This window comes from Chiloscyllium plagiosum, unplaced genomic scaffold (genome assembly GCF_037043375.1).
Source record: "Chiloscyllium plagiosum isolate Xiang-an unplaced genomic scaffold, Cpla_swu_hap1 HiC_scaffold_24, whole genome shotgun sequence".
NCBI lineage: Eukaryota > Metazoa > Chordata > Chondrichthyes > Orectolobiformes > Hemiscylliidae > Chiloscyllium > Chiloscyllium plagiosum.
Window position 1 is genome coordinate 28,148,079 of NW_028270162.1, and position 23,577 is coordinate 28,171,655.

At 40.5% G+C, this 23,577-nt stretch overlaps 1 protein-coding gene across 2 annotated transcripts in view; it reads right to left on the reverse strand.

Annotated features, from left to right (window-relative positions):
• rasal1a (RAS protein activator like 1a (GAP1 like)) overlaps positions 1-23,577 on the reverse strand; it is a 271,746-nt gene that overhangs the window by 220,558 nt on the left and 27,611 nt on the right. For both annotated transcript variants that reach the window (XM_043715652.2, XM_043715650.2), the window contains exons 3-4: positions 17,643-17,756; positions 1,464-1,525 (exon numbers count right to left, since the gene is read on the reverse strand). In XM_043715652.2, coding sequence (XP_043571587.1) covers positions 1,464-1,525; positions 17,643-17,756 — 176 coding nt within the window. The remainder of the gene's footprint in view (positions 1-1,463; positions 1,526-17,642; positions 17,757-23,577) is intronic.

The window sequence follows — 23,577 nt, forward strand, 5'->3', positions numbered from 1 at the left end:
AGGTTCCCACCTTTTGTCTCTACATTGCTCATTATATAAAACTCCCCACATGCCTCATGCACCCACAAAATAAAACAAGTGAACATTTATCACTCAAATTCGATCAAAAACTGGGATATCCACTTTTTATTAAAAATTACGGGACGTATATAGTAAAGGTAGTCCGAGCGTTGAGTAGAGAAGTTCACATTATTGGTTACAACATGACATGATAAATCAATTCCTCCAATAATGAACATATCCATGTTGGTTGCCCATGGCAGTTAGAAAATGAATAATCTGCTGTGAGATTACATATTGTTCTATATTCATTTGATCTTCTTTAAGAATTAATGTTTTAACAGCAGCTCATTAAATAGTATGTCAGCATTGTTTATCAAGCTCCTTTTTTTTGCTTCCACATCGTACATCTCTATTTTATACGCTACATGGTGTTGGTTTCCTAATTGAGTAGGCCAGGCAGCATCCAAGGAACAGGAGAATCGACGTTTCGGGCATAAGCCCTTCTTCAGGGCTTATGCCCAAAACGTCGATTCTCCTGTTCCTTGGATGCTGCCTGGCCTGCTGCGCTTTTCCAGCAACACATTTTCAGCTCTGATCTCCAGCATCTGCAGTCCTCACTTTTTCCTTAATTGAGTAACCATGAAATCTGGCAATCACATTTATCTCAATTTCTTTATTTCCCAATGTTATGAACCAGCCTGGTTTTGACTCCATCTATCTCTACTTCTCTAAACTAAATCCTCAGGCTAAAGTCAGGAGGCAGAGAAATGAGTGAACTTGCAGGTGCAGACATGAGCCATTATTTTTAAAATGCTGCCCTGATCATCAGTACTCCTTTTATCAGAAAAGTAACAATAATTAACAGGAAGAATAAAAGACAAAAGAATAGATCTATGAGCAGTAATTTCTCTCCTATGTTGTTCGTTCATTTTTAGCTGTTAAATTAATTGCCAGAAGTGCTAACTCAAACTTCCCACGCAGTCTGCCTACACAGCTGAAGTGATAATCTTATTGTAATTAAGGTTTAAAAAACATTTTTCCGTATTTGCTAATGAGAATTGGCAATATAATCATGGACAAACAACAAAGTGCAAACGGGGATAAAAAAAAAACAGGCATTAGTTGAGGCTGGATTAAAAATATATGGTAATTGTCTCTACAGTATATATTGCCATGATAATCCAAAATCTTACAGTCGCCACAGTATTATTTTAATTATTTTTTTAAAACAACATCCTGTATAGATTTTATTTTCTGTGAATGCACTAGTTGAATCAAAGAATCTGTTTCCATGCTGTGTGACTCTATGACTCTTGAATATCAAATTGATGGATGAATTGAAATTCTGAACTCATTTTGCTACAATTTATTTTGTTGGTTACCATTCCCTAGGACAAAGAAGTAACAGGAACATTTGAACTTGGATTACTCAAGACATGAATTTTCAGAAGCTTTCTTACCTCGTAGGTGAGCTGCTATGTATTCCTTATTAAGAGAGATCTTCCCAATGACGTCATCATACCTGAAAATTTTAAACGGAAAACGTTTCAGTAGAAGTTGATGTTTATAAACTTGAATTCTATTTCTGTTTATGAGCTCCAAGCAGACTTGGCTCTGCACGAGAAGAATTAAGTTGGAAAATTAGCCTTAATATTGTAATTTCAAAATAAATTCTATAGCATATTAGCAATTGGTCAGTGTTACGCTCCAGGAAAATTACTTTGTAACATAAGTTTTCTTAAAGCAATGAGCTGTCCGGGTTATAATTTGGATGACAGCTCTGTTTCAGTTGAGGAATTTGATTCTGCGGAGGGGTTAGATTTTCCTGTTCATATTTCCTGCATAGAGAATTATTCAGTGCTGAAAAGGTTGCCTCAAATCGAATGGGATTTCTTAGAAAATATTTACTGAGGGGCACGAATGTGAATTCATTAATAATCATGCACTAAATTACTTTCCCTCTGCATGCGGTAGCTCAAATTAGTGACTCAAAGTTGCTAGGAGCTCTAAATGTGAAGTGTGATGTGATCTAAATCTGGGCTAACTCCAGACGAAACCAATTCAACAGTGAAATATTTATTCCAATACTTGACTAGATTACCATCCAACTCAGTGTATAAGCCACATGCTTCTTACACTGGATATGCCAGAAGCAACAAGGTTTGCTTGTTACAGTGCAACAACCATTTTCCGAAAACCACATTATCCAAATCAAAATTGCTCAGCAACTAAGTTTCTGAATTCCGTAATAGTTCTGCTCTGATGTTATTGGGAATTCATTCTCAATGGGAATACTTAACTGTCATTTGAAAACTCTCACCTTGCAGAGAGAAAGAGATATCACAAGGCCTTATGTGAATGCTATCAGTAGAATTCCACCCATTAGATTTGGTGGAACAGGGCACATTTTTGAGTAATCCACATGCCACTGCTTGCTTGTCCCATTAGGGAGCCATGTTTGGTTTGGAATAATGGGGACAATTTCTGTAGGAAAGGCTGGAGTCTGCTTGTGGGGTCCAAAGCATCCCTTGTCATTGCTAATAAAACCAACAAACAAATTCTCAAATAACCCCTTCAGGCCTCTTTTTGCACCCATTCACTCACACACTGGGTGGTTTCATACATTCCCCCCCAAGCATGAGCTATCCAGGAACCTCAGTATACTGTTGTTCAGAAGGGATTTTCTGGCAGGAGCTACAACTAGTCTGGTTAGGAATCTTCAAACAAAATGCAAGACATCAACTCGTTTGAATTACTCAGTCTCCACATTGCTGGGATACAAACCTGTGAAGATAGTAGGACAGGTTAACAAAGCTTATAGGATCTTGCACTATATAAGTAGAGATGCAGATCTAAAACATTACACTAAACTGAGTATTGTACTCAGTTCTGAATATTACACTTCAAGAGGAATGTGAAGATTGCAGAGAAGGTGTTTCATTAAAGTGGTTCAAAGAACAAGGTATTCCAGTTATCTGGATAGATGGGCGAAAATCCCTTACAGTGGAAAACACCAACAGGAGATTTGATGGAGCTGGGAAGGATTTTGATGGAATAAGTAAAGGGAAACAGTGCAAAGGTTTAAGGGTCAATAATAAGCAGGTACAGGTTATTTAATAAGTGGTTTGGAATTGGAGCCCACTGTCTAATACGGTCGTGAAGACAGATTCAATAGATACCTTCAAAAGAAGATTACTTGTCTCCTGTTAGGAGAAAAAGCTGCATAGTCACTCTGTGTAAAGCAGCCTCCTTTTCTCCTGTGTTATAAATCTTTGTAATTCTATCCAATCTACTGTGATCAACTTGTTCTAACCAGCATCCATTTTGAGGCAACCCAGTACTTTAATCTTTAACCTGCAAGCTAATATTTATAATCTAAGGCACAGTCCATGTACCTGTGTTCACAGATAGAAATAAGCTCACCCCCACATTATTCCTATTCACCTTTATCCAGAAAGGAGGGAATCCGAAAGCAGGAAATGACAATCTAGGTAGCCCAATAGCTGTCATAGGGAAACCACTAGAATTCATTAAACTCATGATGTGATCAAGAGGAGACAACATGGCTTTGTGGAGAGAAAATCATGTTTAATTAATTTATTAGAGCGCTTTGAGGAAGTAACAAGTAGCATGATTAAAGGGGAAGCTATGGATGTGGCATTCTTGGATTTTCAAAAGTCATTTATAAAGTGCCACATCAAAGATTACCACACAAGATAAGAGTGCATGGTGTGGAGAACATATGTTAGCTTGGATAAAGAATCGGTTAACTAACAGGAGACAGATTAATAATATATGAGTATCTTTTGTGTTGGCGAGCTGTAAATAATATCATAGGAATTTGTGCGGAGCTGTCAACTATTTATAATACAAATCAACAAATTTGATGAAGGAACTGAATGTATGATGGCTAAATCTGACAGACACCAAGATTAGAAGGAAAGTACATTGAAACGAGGAGGTAGAGAGCTTGCAAAGAGATATAGTCAGGTTACGTAAATGGGCAAAAATGTTGGTATGTGGGGTATAATTTGGGAAAATGTGAACTTTGCATATAATAGAAAGCAACATTCAATTTAAATAGGGAGACATTGCAGAACTTAATGGTCAGTTGGGTTTGGATGACCTGGCACACAAATCACACAAAGGTAGTTTGCAGCTGCAGCAAGTAAGGAGTTTCGAATGATAAGAGGTGATCTTATCAAAATATATAAGGTCCTAAGGGGACTTGATCAGGTGGATTCTAGGAGGATGTTTCCTCTTTGGGAGAGACTAGAACTAGGGAACATTAGCTAAGAGTAAGAGATCTCCCTTTTAAACTGGAGATTTTTTTTTTTCCCAGAGGGTTATTAGTGTGTGGAATTCTCTCCATAGAATTCCTAGAGGGCAGAAAGAGACCATTTGGCCCATCAGGTCTACACCAACCCTCTGAACAGCATCCCACCCAAACCCAGCCCCCTACCCTATCCCCATAACCCTGCATGACTAACCCTCCTACCCTACACATAAAGGGACAATTTTTAGCAATGGCCAATCCACATAGCTTGCACATATTTAGACTGTGGGAGGAAACCAGAATACTTGGCAGAATCCCACGCAGACAGGGAGAGAATTTACAAACTCTACATGGACAGTCTCTTGAGACTTGATTTGAATGCAGGCCCCTGGTACTATGAGGCAGCAGTGCTAACCACTGAACCACCGTGCCACAGCAGTTTGGGCCCAGTAGTGGGACATGAGAGAGCAAAATCCAGAATAGAAGATGGGGAAATTGGGTCTTGGAAAGCAGAAGTGTTTGTCTTCTGTGAGCATCAAGTCCAGGCATAGAGTGGGGGTTGCTAGCCTTGATGGTGATGGGAGGGTTGTCAGGTCCCAAGGTAAAAGAAACTGTCAGGTCAAGGTCTGCAGGATATAAGGGCTCTACAAATGGGGTTACTCGGGCTAATTCTGCATAGGTGTTAAACTCAAGAGTATTTAATAACATTTAATAGTCTAGCTTTCTCTGAGCAACTATTTATTTAACTGTAGCAAACCCTCTGAATTCTCTGAGGTAAATCGATATTTTCAGAGAGTTTCAGGTATGCAGGAATTGCCAACCGGAATCTTCAAATTCCAAGGCAAATCCTTCAGAGACTGATACAACAAGAAATTCACAAGGTTCCCATGCTCAGTTCCCATCTACACTTCAGAAACAACTATTTGGCCATCAGAAGATCTGGGCACATTAATGCCTTGGGAAAGCAGGATGGTAGAGCAGAAGCCAGGAACTGAGCATGAAGGAGAGCATTAACATAACTGCAGAGGAGAAAGAGTATCTGCTCAAACAGGTTGTTGGGGCAGAGGGGTACAGGACTGGTAGGGGAGGGTGGAGGTGGTTGGTTGGTTGAAGGATGGAACCTCTGGTTGGAAAAGAGGAAGAATGCCAAGCTAAATCAACAGGAGGAAAAAAAGAGAGGGAGCAAGAGTTGTTTCCATGAGCAAATAAGAAAATAAATCTCGGGACTGATTTAGCTTGAACGAAGATGGAACTAGAATGTCAGTACAAGCTTGTCAGAGTCAAAAAAAGGAACCTGCATTTATACTGCATTTTTCACAACCACAGGGCATCCCAAAACATAGTTCACCAATGAGATGTTTTTTGAAGTGTAGTCACTGCTGTGGTTTAGAAAATATATCAGCCGATTTGCATTTGCAGTTACTATTCTAGTTTGGTTATGAGTAGAATTAGTGAGGAGTACATGAAGATTGTGTTATAGCTTATCAGACTGGAATACATTATATAGCTTAGAAAAGGGAAGTTATGATTGCTTTCAGCAAAGCAGAATCAATGGTGGAAAATATAGCATGTGAATGAAAATGCATAAAGTACTGGTGTTAATTGTACTTGGATATTACAAAATAGCAGAGGCTCTGGTTTTTATTTTAAATTCTAAATCTAACATTGATTATGTCTCTTTTTATCAGGTTGACCATCATCCTTTTAGTAGTCCATGTTCAGACTACTTTCTACATTTATAAAGATATAACGAGAAGTGAGGCCAATACATATCATACTCGAATATCTCTCCGTCAGGCATCCCCTTTCACACACTCACGCAACATGACTGCTATCACTGCTGGCTGACTTTTATTCAGTGTTAGCATTCAACACCTTTTGTAGACACCCTATACAGATCGTGACATCTGCAATTAAAATGGAAATAGTCACCAAGGAGATCAGAATGTAAGGATCAGGAGTCAGGAAGAGCTGATCATGTAATTTCTAATAGTGAGAAAACAGTCAGCTCTGAAGTTTCATCAGCATTTGTTAGCGATAGATCATAGCTTGTCAGAACAGGCCTTATTATATTTTCTGCTTAAAACAAATAATAAGTTAATAACAATGTTAATTATAAGTTTAAATAATTGAAAATGATTTTTTTTAAAAATGTTATCAAGCAGAGATGTTTTGATGATGTAATTACACCAGTTGTGGTTTCAATCTATGAAGAAAATCAGCGTAAACACAAGTTCAATTTTTGAAAATTCGGCTTCTACGGTCCATGCATAGTTTTCAGCATAATCTTCGACATAAATTCCATTTCCTTTTCCAATAGTTATTTTTTGATCCTGTATACTCCCTCTAGCAAGTATCAGAGAATGGACAAATGCAATTAGATCTCAGTTTGCCCAAGGTAATACAAGAAGTAGACAATACAATACACACTAGGTACAAAATAAACTCAGCTTTACTTTGTCAAGGTTAATTTATGGCTCACAGTTAACTTCAATACAAGAATGCTATAAATTGTAACAATGTTAAAATCTACCACAGAAAAAGAGCTGAGGGCTAAGCTGTATGGGTGACAGATGGATATTTTACAAAGCAACAGCTAATACTTGTACAGCACTTTAATGTAATAAAATATCTCAAAGTGTTACACAGGAGCCTTAGAAAACAAAATAAGACACTAAGTCATGTAGCAGGTTTTAGATAAGATGGCCAAAGCTTGGTAAACAAGATAGATTTACGGTATAACTTAAAGGAGAAGATGAGAGGAAAACTTAAGAGGTTTAGGAGAAGAATTCCAGAGCTTAGAGTCCAGATAGCTAAAGACATGTCCACCAAATGTGGGGAATTAAATCAAGAAGCCAAAATTAGATTTGAGCAGATACCTCAGAAAGTTGTGGAACAAGAGAATATTATAGAGAGGGTTAGGGCATGGAGAGTTTTCATTTCAAGAATGAGAATTCTAATATCATGACCAGGAGCCATTGTAGGTCAGTGGGCACAGGGGTAATAGGTGAACAGGACCTGGTTTGAATTAGAATAGAGCATGCAACAGAGGTTTGGGTACCTCAAGCTTACAGGAAGTAGAATGTGGGACACCAGCCATGAATGCATTGGAATAGTCAAGTTAAGAGGTAACAAGGCAGGAATTTGGAGCTGTGTCAAGGCAGGAGTGAAGTCAGGCAATGCCACAGGGATGGAAATAGGGAATCTGAGTATTGGTACGAGTTTGTAATTGAAAGCTTATCTCAGGATAAAGTATGATGTTAAGATTACAAACTATCTAGTTTAGTCTTAGAGTTGCTGGGGAAGGAAGATAAATGGTAGCCAGGGACTGGAGTTTGGAACTGAGACCAAAAGGAATGGCTTAAACGGAGGAAAATTGCTATCTATCTAGTTCAAGATTTGAAATATTCAGTGTGACAGTTTAACAACAAATGAGTTGAGAGAGGTGGCACTGAAGTAGAGCCAGGCTTCATCAGTGTACAAGTGAAAACTAATGCCCTGCTTTCTGACAATGGTGTCAAGGGTTGGCATGTTGTTGAGAAATAGGAGAAAGCCAAGGATTGATGCTTGGAGGACAAAAAGAGTAATGGTGCAGGAGCAGGAAGATAATCTATTGCAAGCGATTCCATGACTTTAATTAATTTGATAGGAATGGAGTAAGGCAAGAGTAGTCCCATCCAATGGGATGGAAGCAGAGAGAGACATTGGAGGAAGATAATGTGGTAAACTCTATTAAAGACTGTAGACAGTTTGAAAAGTGCAAGGATGGGTATTTTACCTTTGTCACAGTCATACAGGATATTCCTTGTGACTTTAACAAGAAAAATGGAAACCTGATTGGAGTTCTGAGAAAGATGGCAGAGATTAGAGTGTTCACAACACAGCTTGGAATTTTGGAGAGAAAAAGACAGTTGGAGATTGGGGCAGTATTTACTATAACAGTGGGGTCAAGAATAGCTCTTTTGAGGAGAAGGGTGATTATGGCAGATTTAAAAGAGAAATCAAGGCTGAAGAGAGAAACCACTTCATAGTATCAGCTAATATGGGGAGTAGAAAGGGGAGTAGCAAGTCTGTAAGCCAAGCATATACTTAGTCAATGAATTTCTTGAATGGTGTAAAGCTCCTAAAACAATTTTTTTTTAAATTTGATCAGAGCACCACCCCTAATTACAATTGAGAAGATTGTGAAGCAATGTGTTTTAGGATTGTTGATATCTAATCGCTCTAAAGTCAGTTTCAGCAAAGTTCAATATCAACCTATTTAGGACAAATTCTCAATGCTCAAAGTTTGGTCAGACCAAATGTCCAGGGTGATCAAATTGGCCTCCTTTTGCCAGTTGTTTATATTTCAAACAGGCACTTCTCCTACCATTGTGATATAAATTGAAACATGTTGTAATTCTTAAACATTTCTCCAGGCAGTGAATGTCACTGGAATCAATGCGTAATAATAAAAACTTCATTTAGATGTTCACATCTCCAGCAAGAGAGTAACTAACCATAACCCCCTACAATAAGTGGCATTACGATTTCTGAATTCCTCAATATCAACATTATGGGAGATACCAATGATCAGAAACTGAATTGGACCAGCCATATACACACCATGGATACACAGCAGGTCAGAGGCCAGAGATTCTGTGGTGAATAACTTACCTACAAGGCACAAGTCAAGATTGTGACAAAATACTCTCCAAGTGCCTTCCTGAAAGTGATGCCAGCAACAAGAAATAGGACAAGGCAGCCCACTAGACTGGCATATAGTCCATCCGCACCTTAAATATTCATTCCCTCCACCACTGTGGTAGCAAAGTACTACTTACAAGATGCACTGCAGCAATTCACCAAATCTCCTGAGACAGCACCTTGCAAACCTGCATTATCTGCCAGCTAGAAGGACAAGGCAGCAGACACATGGAAACACCACCTCCTGCAAGTTGCCCTTCAAGACACCCACCATTCTGACTTGGAACTATGCAGTTCCTTCACTGTAATTGGATCAAATTCCTGGAACCCTCATTCTAATGACTCTGCAGGGGTTCCTAGAGCAAATGGGCTACAGTGGTTCATGAAAGCAGTTCATCACTACTTTCTCAACAGCAATAAGGGATCAGCAACAAATCCCTAATTTTCAGCAATACCCCCATTCCATGCATTAACTAAAAAATGAATTCTGATGAGTGTTTATTTGCTCGGTCTGTTCAGTACAATATTCCACTGTATCCATCTAATCGATCTCTTCTATCACAAGTCAAAAACAAGCAATAATAAAATGTTGTTCCTCGTTGACTAACACTAGCATTTGGGTATCTGCTTTCTCCATCCAGGAAGTAATAATACTAAACAACTAGTTAATCCAACAGCTCTTAAACATTAAGGTGTCAAGGCCTGAAGATATTCCTGCCTTTCAAAGTGAATAATCACAGCCAAGCTCTGAAACTTATCCAAACACTCTGGATCCAAAATTATTGCAGCTCTGTATATCTAGGGCATATGATTATAAAGCCAATTGGCATTGCATCGATTCTCAGGGACATTAATTTTTGAACAACCTGACCTTCTGTCACTCCATATCACCATTTGTTTTCTACCTATTCACTCAGTCAGCTCTGCAGTAAAATATATATGCAAGTCACACTGAACACCAGGCAGTATCCATGCTTACTGATCAGCTTCTAATTAACATATAGCAGAGCTCTCTCTTACATTAAGTAAAATAACTACTCAGCCTAATCAGTACTGCATCACACCTTGAAGACAATTAATATTTCCAGCAAAGTCTACCATATAATTACTCAATATAGATACAGTCACAAATCAATCTCTGGGTTGAGATTGTTGTGGATCTCAGAATTTTCTGTTTTTTTTTGTGGAATTAACCCTTTCTTTAGAGGACACTCTGTAGTGATTAGATTAGATTAGATTACTTACAGTGTGGAAACAGGCCCTTCGGCCCAACAAGTCCACACCAACCCGCCGAAGCGCAACCCATCCAGACCTATTCCCCTACATTTACCCCTTCACCTAACACTACAGGCAATTTAGCATGGCCAATTCGCCTAACCTGCACATTTTGGATTTGTGGGAGGAAACCGGAGCACCCGGAGGAAACCCACGCAGACACGGGGAGAATGTGCAAACTCCACACAGTCAGTCGCCTGAGGCGGGAATTGAACCCGGGTCTCTGGCACTGTGAGGCAACAGTGCTAACCACTGAGCCACCATGCCGCCATTGATTATCAATGTCATTAGTAAACAGGTTTTAAATCACAGTGCGCCACAGGTCCTCATACCCCCCATGGGCAGAAACATTGAAGATTTCAAAGATTGAGTGAGCAAACTTTTAAAAATCCATTAGTCTTCCAGTGGAATAATTCTTGCAGAAAACAAGCATTCACTTGGAAATCAATAACAGGTACAAAGAGAAGGGTCAGATTTTCTGATCCTCTCCCTGAAAGTGGCCAGGGATGTTGCAATCGGAATACAGCTAGTGATGTAACAAGAAGTTTTCTGTCTAAGTAATAAATATCCAGTTTCTAGAAATTCCAGGGCGGAATCTTATAGGACTCTGGGCAACTTCGGCAATGATGAAACATGTGGCAGAATTACTCCTTACTCTGAAATTATGCCCTGTGGTCCTAAACTCTCCCACATGGGGAAACTACCTCTGAGCATCTACCCTGACAACCACCTGACAACAAAACTCCAATAAGGTCTCCTCTCATGCTTCTCAACTCCAATGAGTACAAACCCAACATACTGGAACTCTCCTCATAAGAAAGTCCCTCCATACCTCATATCAGCCTAGTGAACATTGCCTGGACTGCCTCCAATACCTAGGTATCTTTCCTTAGGTAAGGGGACAAAAATATTCACAGTATTCCAGATTTGACTAGTATCTTGTACAGGGAGAAAGTGAGGACTGCAGATGCTGGAGATCAGAATCAAAAAGTGTGGTGCTGGAAAAGCACAGCCGGTCAGGCAGCATTTGAGGAGCAGGAGAGTCCACGTTTCAAGCATAAGCCCTTCATCAGGAATTCCTGATTTCATGCTCAACTCTCCTGCTCCTTGGATGCTGCCTAACCAGCTGTGCTTTTCCAACACGACACGTTTTAACTAATATCTCGTACAGTTTTAGCACAACCTCCCTATTTTCACACTCCATTCCCTTTGAAGTAAAATCCATCATTCCATTTGCCTTCCCTATTGCCTGCTGAACTTGGATGCCAGCTTTCAATGATTGATGGACACCCAAATCCATCTGTGCTACAGCTCTCTACATTCTTTCCCCATTTAAATAATATTCAGCTCTTCTTTTCTTCCTGCTAAAAAGTTTTAAACACATATTTCCTCGGACTGTATTCCATCTATCAAGATTTGCCCACTCACTTAACCTGTTTTTATCCCTCTGCAGACTGCTTATATCAAGCTCACTACTTGCATTTGCAGCTATTTTTGTAACATCCGCAAGAGAACAAGGTTAAGTAGGAGAATCTGTGGTGTTTCACTTTGAAGCAAAGAACATCTGAGAGGGGTATACAAGACTTGAATTGATTGAAATAAGGTAGGCAAAGCAAAGCTGTTCCAAATAGTCCGTGGTAGAAGGTGTAAGGGGTTTAAGGTTTTGAGCAAGAGTTGTCAGGGAAATAGGAGGAAAAAAAATTTATTCTGCAGCACATGGTAATGATCTGGAACTTGCCGCCTAAGAGAGTGGTGGAAAAGGAGATGATCACTGATTTCAAAAAGGACCTGGGTAGGCACTCAAGGGAAACAAATGTACACATTTACCAGGGGAATGTGATTGACTGTATTTCCCTACATAGAGCCATCATACGCTCAATGGGCCAAATATCCCCTTCCCTTGGAGTTACAACTTCATGACAGCAACCATCTGTTCATGGGTGCTCTTCCCCAAAGCACATCCATGGGTCACTGTGTGCTGATGTTTCATTTTGAGCCATGCTGTTTTATAGCTTGTGTCAGTGATAGTTTGCCAATGCCTTTCACTCCCGGGAGCAGAGTAAGGTGGCAGGTCTCAAGTCTATTTCAGCCAGAATGCAATCAAATCCATGCTATTGGCACTATTCAGAGTCACAAGCTATCTACCTAACCAACTCAGCAGTCCTGCCCTTTAGAGCATCAATCACTCGATGAAAATACAAGGTGTTTATCCAATGCATACAATTAATTTGGCTTAACAACTGGTACAATGTCACAGATATTTACAGGACACAAATCTCTATTATGCTGTTAACAAACGTAAAATAAAAATTATGAGCTCCAACATTGTACAAGACTATAAATGAGGAATTGTTGCCATGGTAACATAATTTAGCGCTTGTAAGAAAGCCTTGACAACGCTACAGAGTATAAAAATAGGTAAGTCTTGATACAAATGTACAGAACTTTGAGGAGGCCTGAAACTAGAGTACTTAAGGAGAGATACTTCCATTGGAAGCAGTTCAAAGAAGGTTCACCAGACTAATTCTTACAATGAAGGAGCTGTCCTACAAAGAAAGGTTGAGCAGTTTGGACTTAACCTCATTGGGAGTTTAAAAGGATGAGAGGTGATCATAGTGAAACCTGTGGGGTTCTGAGAGGGCTTGATCGGGTAAAAGCTGAGAGATGTTTTTGGTCATGGGCGAATCTAGAACTCAGGTGTACAGTTTAAGAATAAAGGGTCTCCCATTTAACAGAGAGATGTGGAGCAATTTCTCCACTCAGGAGGTCAGTAGTCTTGGAATTGCCAGTGAGATATTTTTGATCTACAAAGAAATCAAGGGTTATGAGGGCCAGGGAAGAAAGTGGAATTGAACGACAGTCAGTTCAGCCGTGATCTTACTGAATGGCAGAGTAGGTTTGATGAACCAAATGAACTATTTTGGTTCATAGTTATTAAAAGATTATGAATTTACTCCTAAGCTTTGTTTTTTTGGCAATTCATTAAGGAGCCACTGGCAAAGATTCAGAAAGCTGGTGGTTTTGTGGTTGTGTCTTCCAAAGAAACCTCTCATTCTTCTGTTTTGTTGGCACACAGAGGATGATAATAACAAGTTCAACTGAAAGCAGAGCTTATCTTTACTATTCAATAGATCAAATTTCCTGACAGAACAAGTTAATAGTAGGGTTCCAGCCAAAGATAGCAATTCCAAGAAAAGGTTACATATGTACAGATACAACACAACTGAATAAGCACAGCTTAAGACTCACACTTAACAAAAGAAATGGCTGACATCGGTGTCAATATTTGGAATTAATACTTATTAGAACAAATTAACTACTCCCAGTACTGATATTCACTGGATGCTAATGTGCACCCTTTGTATGTGCGGTGTTTAATCTATAAACATGAAACAATAGGCATGAATCAAACCAAGTCTGACTCTTTGTAGAACAGAGATCCTATTCTGTTGGAAATATATATTTATATTTTGTTTCCACTAACTGGGGGAAAATTACAGAAGAACTTGCTGTATTCAAAAATCCTTTAAATAAAATTGCATTCTGCAAGGAGAAGGTGCTTATAAACTTATTATTTTTAAAGCCAACTTTCTTACCAAATTAATTCCAAAGCCAATCAATATCTCTCGCATACATTCCAATTCTTCTGCAAACACAAACAACACACCTTTCAAACTTCAGTTTCAGGGTCAGTTTGACATGAGACTGACTGGATTGCTACACTAAAGAGAGATGGGCCAAAAGGCTTCTATCTGTGTTTTAAACACATACTAGCCATTAAGAATGCATACATTGTGACATTTTCAACACAGCTCAGGAATTCCTCATAATGATTTACACAAACGTTCAGTCTAGAGTCTGTTGCCATATTAAGCTTTATGTTAGTGGTCATTAATTCCAAGAATGTGGAATGGTGCTCGCCTTCCACCCGGTTGTTAAATAAAGACTTCAAAATGTGAACATTGCTGCATTCGACTAACACATCAGTATTTACTGTGGAAAAGGATATGGAAGATATAGACTGTAGGGAAATAGATTGTGACATCTTGCAAAATGTCTAGATTACAAAGGAGGAAGTGCTGGATGTCTTGAAACGGTTAAATCCACAGGACCTGATCAGGTACCCAAGAACTCTGTGGGAAGCTAGAGGAGTGATTGCTGGGCCTCTTGCTGAGATATTTGTATCATCAATAATCACAGGTGAGGTGCCGGAAGATTGGAGGTGAGCTAACGTGGTGCCACTGTTTAAGAAGGGCGGTAAAGACAAGCCAGGGAACGAGAGACCGGTGAGCATGACCTCGGTGGTGGGCAAATTGTTCGAGGTAATCCTGAGGGACAGGATGTACATGTATTTGGAAAGGCAAAGACTGATTCGGGATAGTCAACATGGCTTTGTGCGTGGGAAATCATGTCTCACAAACTTGATTGAGTTTTTCAAAGAAGTAACAAAGAAGATTGATGAGGGCAGAGTAGTAGATGTGATCTATATGGACTTCAGTAAGATGTTCGACAAGGTTCCCCATGGGAGACTGATTAGCAAGGTTAGATCTCATGGAATACAGGGAGAACTTGCCATTTAGATACAGAACTGGCTCAATGGTAGAAGACAGAGGGTGGTGGTGGAAGGTTGTTTTTCAGACTCGAGGCCTGTGACCAGTGGAGTGCCACAAGAATCGGTGCTGGGCCCTCGACTTTTTGTCATTACATAAATGATTTGGATGCGAGCATAAGAGGTACAGTTAGTAAGTTTGCAGATGAAACCAAAATTGGAGGTGTAGTGGACAGCGAAGAGGGTTACCTCAGATTATAACAGGATCTGGACCAGATGGGGCAATGGGCTGAAAAGTGGCAGATGGAGTTTAATTCAGATAAATGTGAGGTGCAGCATTTTGGGAAAGCAAATCTTAGCAGGATTTATACACTTAATTGTAAGGTCCTAGGGAGTGTTGCTGAACAAAGAGACCTTGGAGTGCAGGTTCATAGCTCCTTGAAAGTGGAGTCACAGATAGATAGGATAGTGAAGAAGGCATTTGGTATGCTTTCCTTTATTGGTCAGAGTAATGAGTATAGAAGTTGGGAGGTCATGTTGCGGCTGTACAGGACATTGGTTAGGCAACTGTTGGAATATTGCGTGCAATTCTGGTCTCCTTCCTATCGGAAAGATGTAAAATTTGAAAGGATTCAGAAAAGATTTACAAGGATGTTGCCAGGGTTGGAGGATCTGAGCTACAGGGAGAGGCTGAACAGGCTGGGGCTACTTTCCCTGCAGCGTCGGAGACTGTGGGGTGACCTTATAGAGTTTTACAAAATTATGAGGGGCATGGATAGGATAAATAGACAAAGTCTTTTCCCTGGGGTCGGGGAGTCCAGAACTAGAGGGCATAGGTTTAGGGTGAGAGGGGAAAGATATAAAAGAGGCCTAAGGGGCAACTTTTTCACACAGAGGGTGGTACGTGTATGGAATGAGCTGCCAGAGGATGTGGTGGAGGCTAGTACAATTGCAAAATTTAAGAGGCATTTGGATGGGTATATGAATAGGAAGGGTTTGGAGGGATATGGGCCGGACACTGGCAGGTGGGACTTGATTGGGTTGGAATAGCTGGTCGGCATGGACGGGGTTGGACCGAAGAGTCTGTTTCCATGCTGTACATCTCTATGACTCTATGACTCTATAACTAAATTAACAGATTGGATGGAAGTATCCACACTTCAGCAGAAACAGATCACATTGCCGTCCCTTCATCTTAGTAAATGGCCTCAAGGTCACTGAAAAGGCCAATGCAAGAAAACATGAGTTCTTTCATTATTTCTTTACACTTTCCAGACTGGAGTCAAAAGTGTTATCCCATCACTTTGACCTTGTTAACCATCAACCTGAGCATCACCATCTACTGGATGACCTACAACTGAAGGTCAGCACCTAGTGTCAACTGCATGGGAAGCTCTTTAACATTGGCTGTTTCTGGAGAATAAAAAGCCCAACCACCAGGGACTCCACAATCTGCAGTTTGCAAACCACTGCATAAAGGCTCACTTCACACAGAGCATGCAAATGACACCCCACCCTTTCAACATCTTGTATACAAAGCTTAAACACCACGCAGATGAAGGCCTTGACTAACCTTCCCTGAGCCAGCTGAGCATCTCTTGCTCCATCTACATGGATGGGTGGCTCTGCAGTATGAGCAGCACTTCCCAGTTCTCAGCAGCCACCTCTCCCAGTGATGGAGACGTTCAGTACTGAGTCAACTGTGTCAGTGCTGCCTTCTTCAAGCTGTGAAATTGTGTCTTTAACAACAGTAATAACAGTGACCTCTCAAAGTCAACAAATTTCCTGGTCCATCAGGCTGTTGTGTTGACCACCCTCCTCCACTACAGTGAAACCTGGACTATCTGCCAATGCCACTGTAAGATCCTTGAGAGCTTCCACAATATGTCAAATGCTGAGGATCAAACGTGAAGACTACTGGACCAACATGAGGGTCCTCCATGAAACTGTGTCTTCCAGCATGGAACTACTGCTCCTGAAGACCTAATTCTGATGGACAGGCCATTGCATCCGGAGGCCTGAATGCTGCTCCCCTTGGCATAAGACTGGACAACAGCAGCAATCAATGTTGCTTCCAGGTTATAGAGGTTGCAGGGCATCAGCCTTTATGATGGTGGGCTCCCTATCGAATCTTTAGCCGGGGTGGGGAATACAGTGGCCTGTAAAATACAGTGACATGTTGATGATGCTCAAAAATAGTATTTGTCTATTCCCAGCTGATTATAACAGCAGGTGAAATTGAGAATTGGTCGGGAAATAGATGTGTTCCTTCTAGTTAAGTGTTTTCTGCCTAATGTTAGGGGAGCACTTTCAAGGTACCTCCAGCCTTCATGAGAGCTGGTCTGTGACGAGGAAGATCTTGCCAGACCCCTCACTCTGCTCCCTAACAGTCTCTTCATCAGGGCAATGTGTCCATGGCAAAAGCAGTCACAGATGAGACCAGGTCAGATCAGAACAAGATTGATGTTTTCAGTAATGGCTTGCAGCATGCCTGCAGGTCCATCTCTGCAGGCCTGGGAAAATTCAGGTCTCAGGCTCTAAATTGGGTCTCCCCGCCACCATCCCATAATGCCCCAGCTCTATCACAGTGCACCTGAGTGAGAATCAGTCTTTTGTTTCATAGTGCCCTTTCAGCAGATACTGCCACGATTTTAGTGTGCACTAAATTTGAGTAAACGTGAGGGAGTGCATTCCTGCTAAAATCTTTATTGACCTCGAATTCAAACCCAAAATAACAGCAATTTTCAGGCTTTTCCAGAAACTCAATAACAGTTGTATCTCTTATAACAATATTTCTTTTAATAAAAATGTCCTTTTAATTAGTCTAAATGCCAGCATTAAAGAAACACTTACCCAATGGTGTCTTCATCCATTACAAAAAATGAGAGGTTGTGGAAGCCCATGGGTAGATGGAGAGTATATTCTTCACCCCAGAATGGATTTAGGTTCCTCCATATCGTAGCAGTTCTAAATATTAAAGCAACAATCGTCATCAAAACATTGCAATCAATGGAACACAATCTCTATCAATGCATCTTAGGCTTTTGTATCAGCTGATTAAACAAGAAGGATTCTCTTTTCCAAGTCAGGAAATTGTGCATTTAAATCCAGGCTCTGGATAGAGACACATAATTTGGCATGTATTTGTGCAACATTGAGAGAAGGCTCCATCCTTTGGATGAGACATTAAACCAAAGCCATCTCTGACTATCTGCAGGGCATTTGAAAGCCTTTGAAAACCATGAAGCAATTCTTCTAGGATTGTGTGCTAAAATTCCTCCACAAACAATGCCACAAAAACTTAACTAGACTTTTACTTCATTGCTGTTTGGGGAATTATCAACGTTGCTTTAGTCTTCATAATCAGTTACTGCACTTCATTCTATTTGATGCGTTTTTTTAGACATTTTAGAGAAAGGGGTTCTAGCATTATTGAAATTTTGCTGTAGCAGGACATCTGCCAGCATTTGGGGAAATGATGATGTCAAGGTAAGTTCACTCAATCAATAATCAAGAAACCAAGGCTCATAGATTCATGGCCATAGAGTCACACTGTATGAAAACACACACTTCTGTCCAACCAGTCCATGCCAAATATAATCCCAAACTAAACTAGTCCCACCTGCCTGATCCTGGCACATAAACATTCTAAACCTTTTCTATTCATGTACTTATCCAAATGTCCTTTAGACATTGTAATTGTATCCATATCCACTACTTAGAGTCATAGAGCTGTACAGCATGGAAACAGACCCTTCGGTCCAACCTGTCCAGGCTGACCAGATATCCCAACCCAATCTAGTACCACCTGCCAGCACCTGGCCCATATCCCTCCAAACCCTTCCTATTCATATACCCATCCAAATGCCTCCTAAATGTTGCAATTGTACCATCCTCTGGCAGCTCATTCCATACATGTACCACCCTCTGTGTGAAAACGTTGCCCCTTAGGTCTCTTCTATATCTTTCCCCTCTCACCCTAAACCTATGCCCTCTAGTTCTGGACTCCCCGATCTCCGGGAAAAGACTTTATCTATTTATCCTATCCATGCCCCTCATAATTTTGTAAATCTCTGCTTCCGACGCTCCAGGGAAAACAGCCCCAGCCTGTTCGGCCTCTCCCTTTAGCTCAGATCCTCCAACCTTGGCAACATCCTTGTAAATCTTTTCAGAACCCTTTCAAGTTTCACAACATCTTTCCGATAGGAAGGAGACCAAAATGGCACACAATATTCCAACAATGGCCTAACCCATGTCCTGTACAGCCACAACATGACCTCCCAACTCCTGTACTCAATGCTCTGACCAATAAAGGAAAGCATACCAAACGCCTTCTTCACTATCCTATCTACCTGCGACTCCACTTTCAAGGAGCTATGAACCTGCACTTCAAGGTCTCTTTGTTCAGCAACACTCCCTAGGACCTTACCATTAAGTGTATATGTCCCGCTAAGATTTGCTTTCCCAAAATGCAGCACCTCACATTTATCTAAATTAAACTCCATCTGCCACTTCTCAGCCCATTGCCCCATCTGGTCCAGATCCTGTTGTAATCTGAGGTAACCCTCTTCACTGTCCACTACACCTCCAATTTTGGTGTCATCTGCAAACTTACTAACTGTACCTCTTATGCTCGCAACCAAATCATTTATATAAATGACAAAAAGTCGAAGGCCCAGCACCGATTCTTGTGGCACTCCACTGGTCACATGCCTCGAGTCTGAAAAACAACCCTCCACCACCGCCCCGACTTCTACCTTTGAGCCAGTTCTGTATCCAAATGGCAAGTTCTCCCTGTATTCCATGAGATCTAACCTTGCTAATCAGTCTCCCATGGGGAACCTTGTCGAAAGTCTTACTGAAGTCCATAAAGATCACATCTACTGCTCTGCCCTCATCAATCTTCTTTGTTACTTCTTCAAAAAACTCAATCAAGTTTGTGAGACATGATTTCCCACACACAAATCCATGTTGACTATCCCGAATCAGTCCTTGCCTTTCCAAATACATGTACATCCTGTCCCTCAGGATTCTCTCCAACAACCTGCCCACCACCGAGGTCAGGCTCACCGGTCTATAGTTCCCTGGCTTGTCTTTACCACCCTTCTTAAACAATGACACCACGTTTGCCAACCTCCAGTCTTCCGGCACCTCACCTGTGACTATTGATGATACAAATATCTCAGCAAGAGACCCAGCAATCACTTCTCTAGCTTCCCACAGAGTTCTCGGGTACACCTGACAGGTCCTGGGGATGTATCCACTTTTAACCATTTCAAGACATCCAGCACTTCCTCCTCTGTAATCTGGACATTTTGCAAGATGTCACCATCTATCTCCTTACAGTCTATATCTTCCATATCCTTTTCCACAGTAAATACTGATGCAAAATATTCATTTAGTATCTCCCCCATTTTCTGTGGCGCCACACAAAGGCCGCCTTGCTGATCTTTGAAGGGCCCTATTCTCTCCCTAGTTACCCTTTTGTCCTTAACATATTTGTAAAAACCCTTTGGATTCTCCTTAATTCTATTTTCCAAAACTATCTCATGTCCCCGTTTTGCCCTCCTGATTTCCCTCTTAAATATACTCCTACTTTCTTTATACTCCTACTTTCTTTATACTCTTCTATCCTGTCTGTACCTGACATATGCTTCCTTCTTTCTCTTAACCAAACTTTCAACTTCTTTAGTCATCCAGCATTCCATATACCTACCAGCCTTCCCTTTCACCCTGACAGGAATATACTTTCTCTGGATTCTTGTTATCTCATTTCTGAAGGCTTCCCATTTTCCAGCCTTTCCTTTACCTGCGAACATCTGCCTCCAATCAGCTTTCAAAAGTTCTTGCCTAATACTGTCAAAATTGGCCTTTCTCCAATTTAGAATTTCAACTTTTAGATCTGGTCTTTCCTCTCCACTCCTCAGGAAGTTCATTCCACACGTGAACCACCCTCTGTGTCAATAATATGACCCTCATATCTCTTTAAAATCTCTCTCCTCTCACCTTAAAAGTGTGCCCCTAGTCTTGAAATCCCCTGTCCTAGGGAAAAGACAACTACCATTAACTCTATCTGTACTCCTTATTATTTTATAAACTGCCAAAAGGTTGCTCTAGGGAAATGGATTCTTGATTAAGCGTTTTTGCCTGAAACATCGATTTTCCTGCCCCTGGGATGCTGCCTGACCTGCTGTGCTTTTCCAGCACCACTCTGATCTAAACTTCAAATACCAACGTGGTCAATAATGGAGTTTCAACTCAATTAAAGAAAACTAAACTCAGTAATGGTTATCAACACATCATCAATTGTTGTAAATATCCTTTTGGGAAGGAAATCTGCTGTATCTGCCTGGCCTAGCCTACATGTGCCTCAAGACCCACTGTTTCTGATTCACTGGATGCCCAGTAAGGAGTGGAAATTCAATCTACACTTCTTTCAGACTGACAGGAGTGTGCGTTGTGGCTTTGTTTGAAATTGGTCATTTTGGGACCGATTGTTCTTCTGGGAAGAGAGTACCCACCCTTCCCCTCATGCAAAATTCAGCCCTATATCTCCCTCACTAATTACATTAAAGAATGAAAAAATTCACAGAGCAAGGATTGAGAAGGTAAGCTAGAGCGGAGGATCTCAATGTCAAATCAAGCATGCAGCAAAAAATAAAAAGAAATAAAGATTGGCGAGCTGAAGTACAAAAGATATCAACATCCTAGAGTCATGGAAGTCTTCTGGTGGTAACAATGAGGCCATAAATTATGAATGAGAGAGGGCTTTTATACTAACCTATAAGCATATATCATTTTTAGCAGTTTTTGTCCTCACTATGTTACCCAGTAAACCATACAATATATTAGTGATGTGTGTGTAGAAGTGTTTCACATTACAGACCAATGGAGGTGAAACAGAATGGAGTTTGTGCACACATCCTCGGAGCAACAATGAATTTTGATTCAATGTCATCAGACAACACATGATCATAAGTCTGAAATCTCTTCAAATGGACAATTCATTCCAATTAGACCAATAAATGGCTCTTTTACACCAGTTACACAAGGACCATGGATATGGACTGGAAAGTTAAGTCACTAATCAAGAAGTAATCTTAAATCCTGCCTAAACTTATATGAACACAACCTTCTCATACATATTGTGCATATATTTGTATTTGAATGTGCAAGATAATATGAGTTGTCCTCTGACTCACCTGGATCTGAAAATAAACTGTATCGTGAATGCCTTGTTGTTTTACATGAGCAAGAGTTACTCTGATTAACAAAATCTCTGAAAATGTCAATTAGTAAGATACAAGGCTTAAATGTGAAAAGAAGACCTCAATGAAGCAAATTAGCTGCTGAAATTAGATGTACAATTATAGCAAAATTCAAAGGACGGCAAATCTAATGCAATAGGATTAATAGTTTCAACGGGGGGTGGGGGAAGGCACCAAAATCATTATTAGGAAAGACAAATAAAATCATAATATCTGATTATCAGTTCAAAAGCATTTGGACAGACTGAATATTTTGAACACAGAATCATACAAAACATGAAGGTGAGTAAGGCTATGCCAAAATCTATTGAAGGAAGAAACCAAAAATGTGGGAAAGACACAGACAGTGTCACCATGGAGATGGTGAGATGAAGCAACACAGAAACTGGCTTATCTCACAGGGTTTTAAGACTGTCTGCAAACACATATTAGCAGCACAATTGAAAAAGGGATTAAATGAATGATGGTGACAGAGAAAAAAACAAGAACCGCCCCAGATTAACTCGGCAATAAAGCAAGAAATTCAGTCTGCTACAGACTGTATACTGAGGACATGAGGTGAGTTTTCAAAATGGAAGATTATGCAACAAGCAGATTATATTACAGCAACTCTTTAACTGAGAGTTGATTTGAATACCAAATATTGGCTTCACTGAGTTAAGTGTACTCTTTTAAAGATGCTGCATTATCAAGATATAAGAATACATTATAGGACATCTGGTTAACTATCTCATTCCCATCAAAATCTTTCCCATACTAATCCCAAGGTGTGGAAGAGTCAGTCTATTCACCAAATGAACAGCAGGAAAACTGAAGCTGTCACACTCATTTACTAATTTCCCTACAGCAAACATTTACTGATTTCCCCAACTCAAACATTCTGGCCCTTCATTCAGGATGAATCAGGCGATATACAGTTTTGTTGCACTGTTTGATCCTAAACGGAATATAAAATCCCAACCCTAATCATCACAGGTACCATCTCCTTCAATCTCAGCAATATTGCCCACTCTGCCCTAGGCTCACGCTTCCCACTGCTGAAACCCTTGTCTGTATTTTCCTCACTAGAATACTCAGATTCTCCACCGTTCTCCTCGCAGGCCACATCACCTCTATCCTAGACAATATCAAGACCCCTTTTCTTACATTCTGCCCTGCCTTAAGCTTGATCAGATTCTTGCCTCTGCTAATTTCCATTGGTTTCGCCCCCTCACCCCCACCACCATCACCAACACACAAAATGAGAACACCCTGGGCAGAATCTTATAGAGGTCTGAGTGACATAGATTATGGTGATATTTGTGGCAGTGTTCGACCAGAAGCCTGGCAAGGACCATCTCAACATTGGGTGCGTCTCTAGCCAGCATTCATGTTCAAAGTTTGTGAGAAGATTTGTAGCTCGGGTGCACGTTGTGGTTCTGTTCACCGAACTGGGAATTTGTGTTGCAGACGTTTCGTCCCCTGTCTAGGTGACATCCTCAGTGCTTGGAAGCCTCCTATGAAGTGCTTCTGTGCTGTTT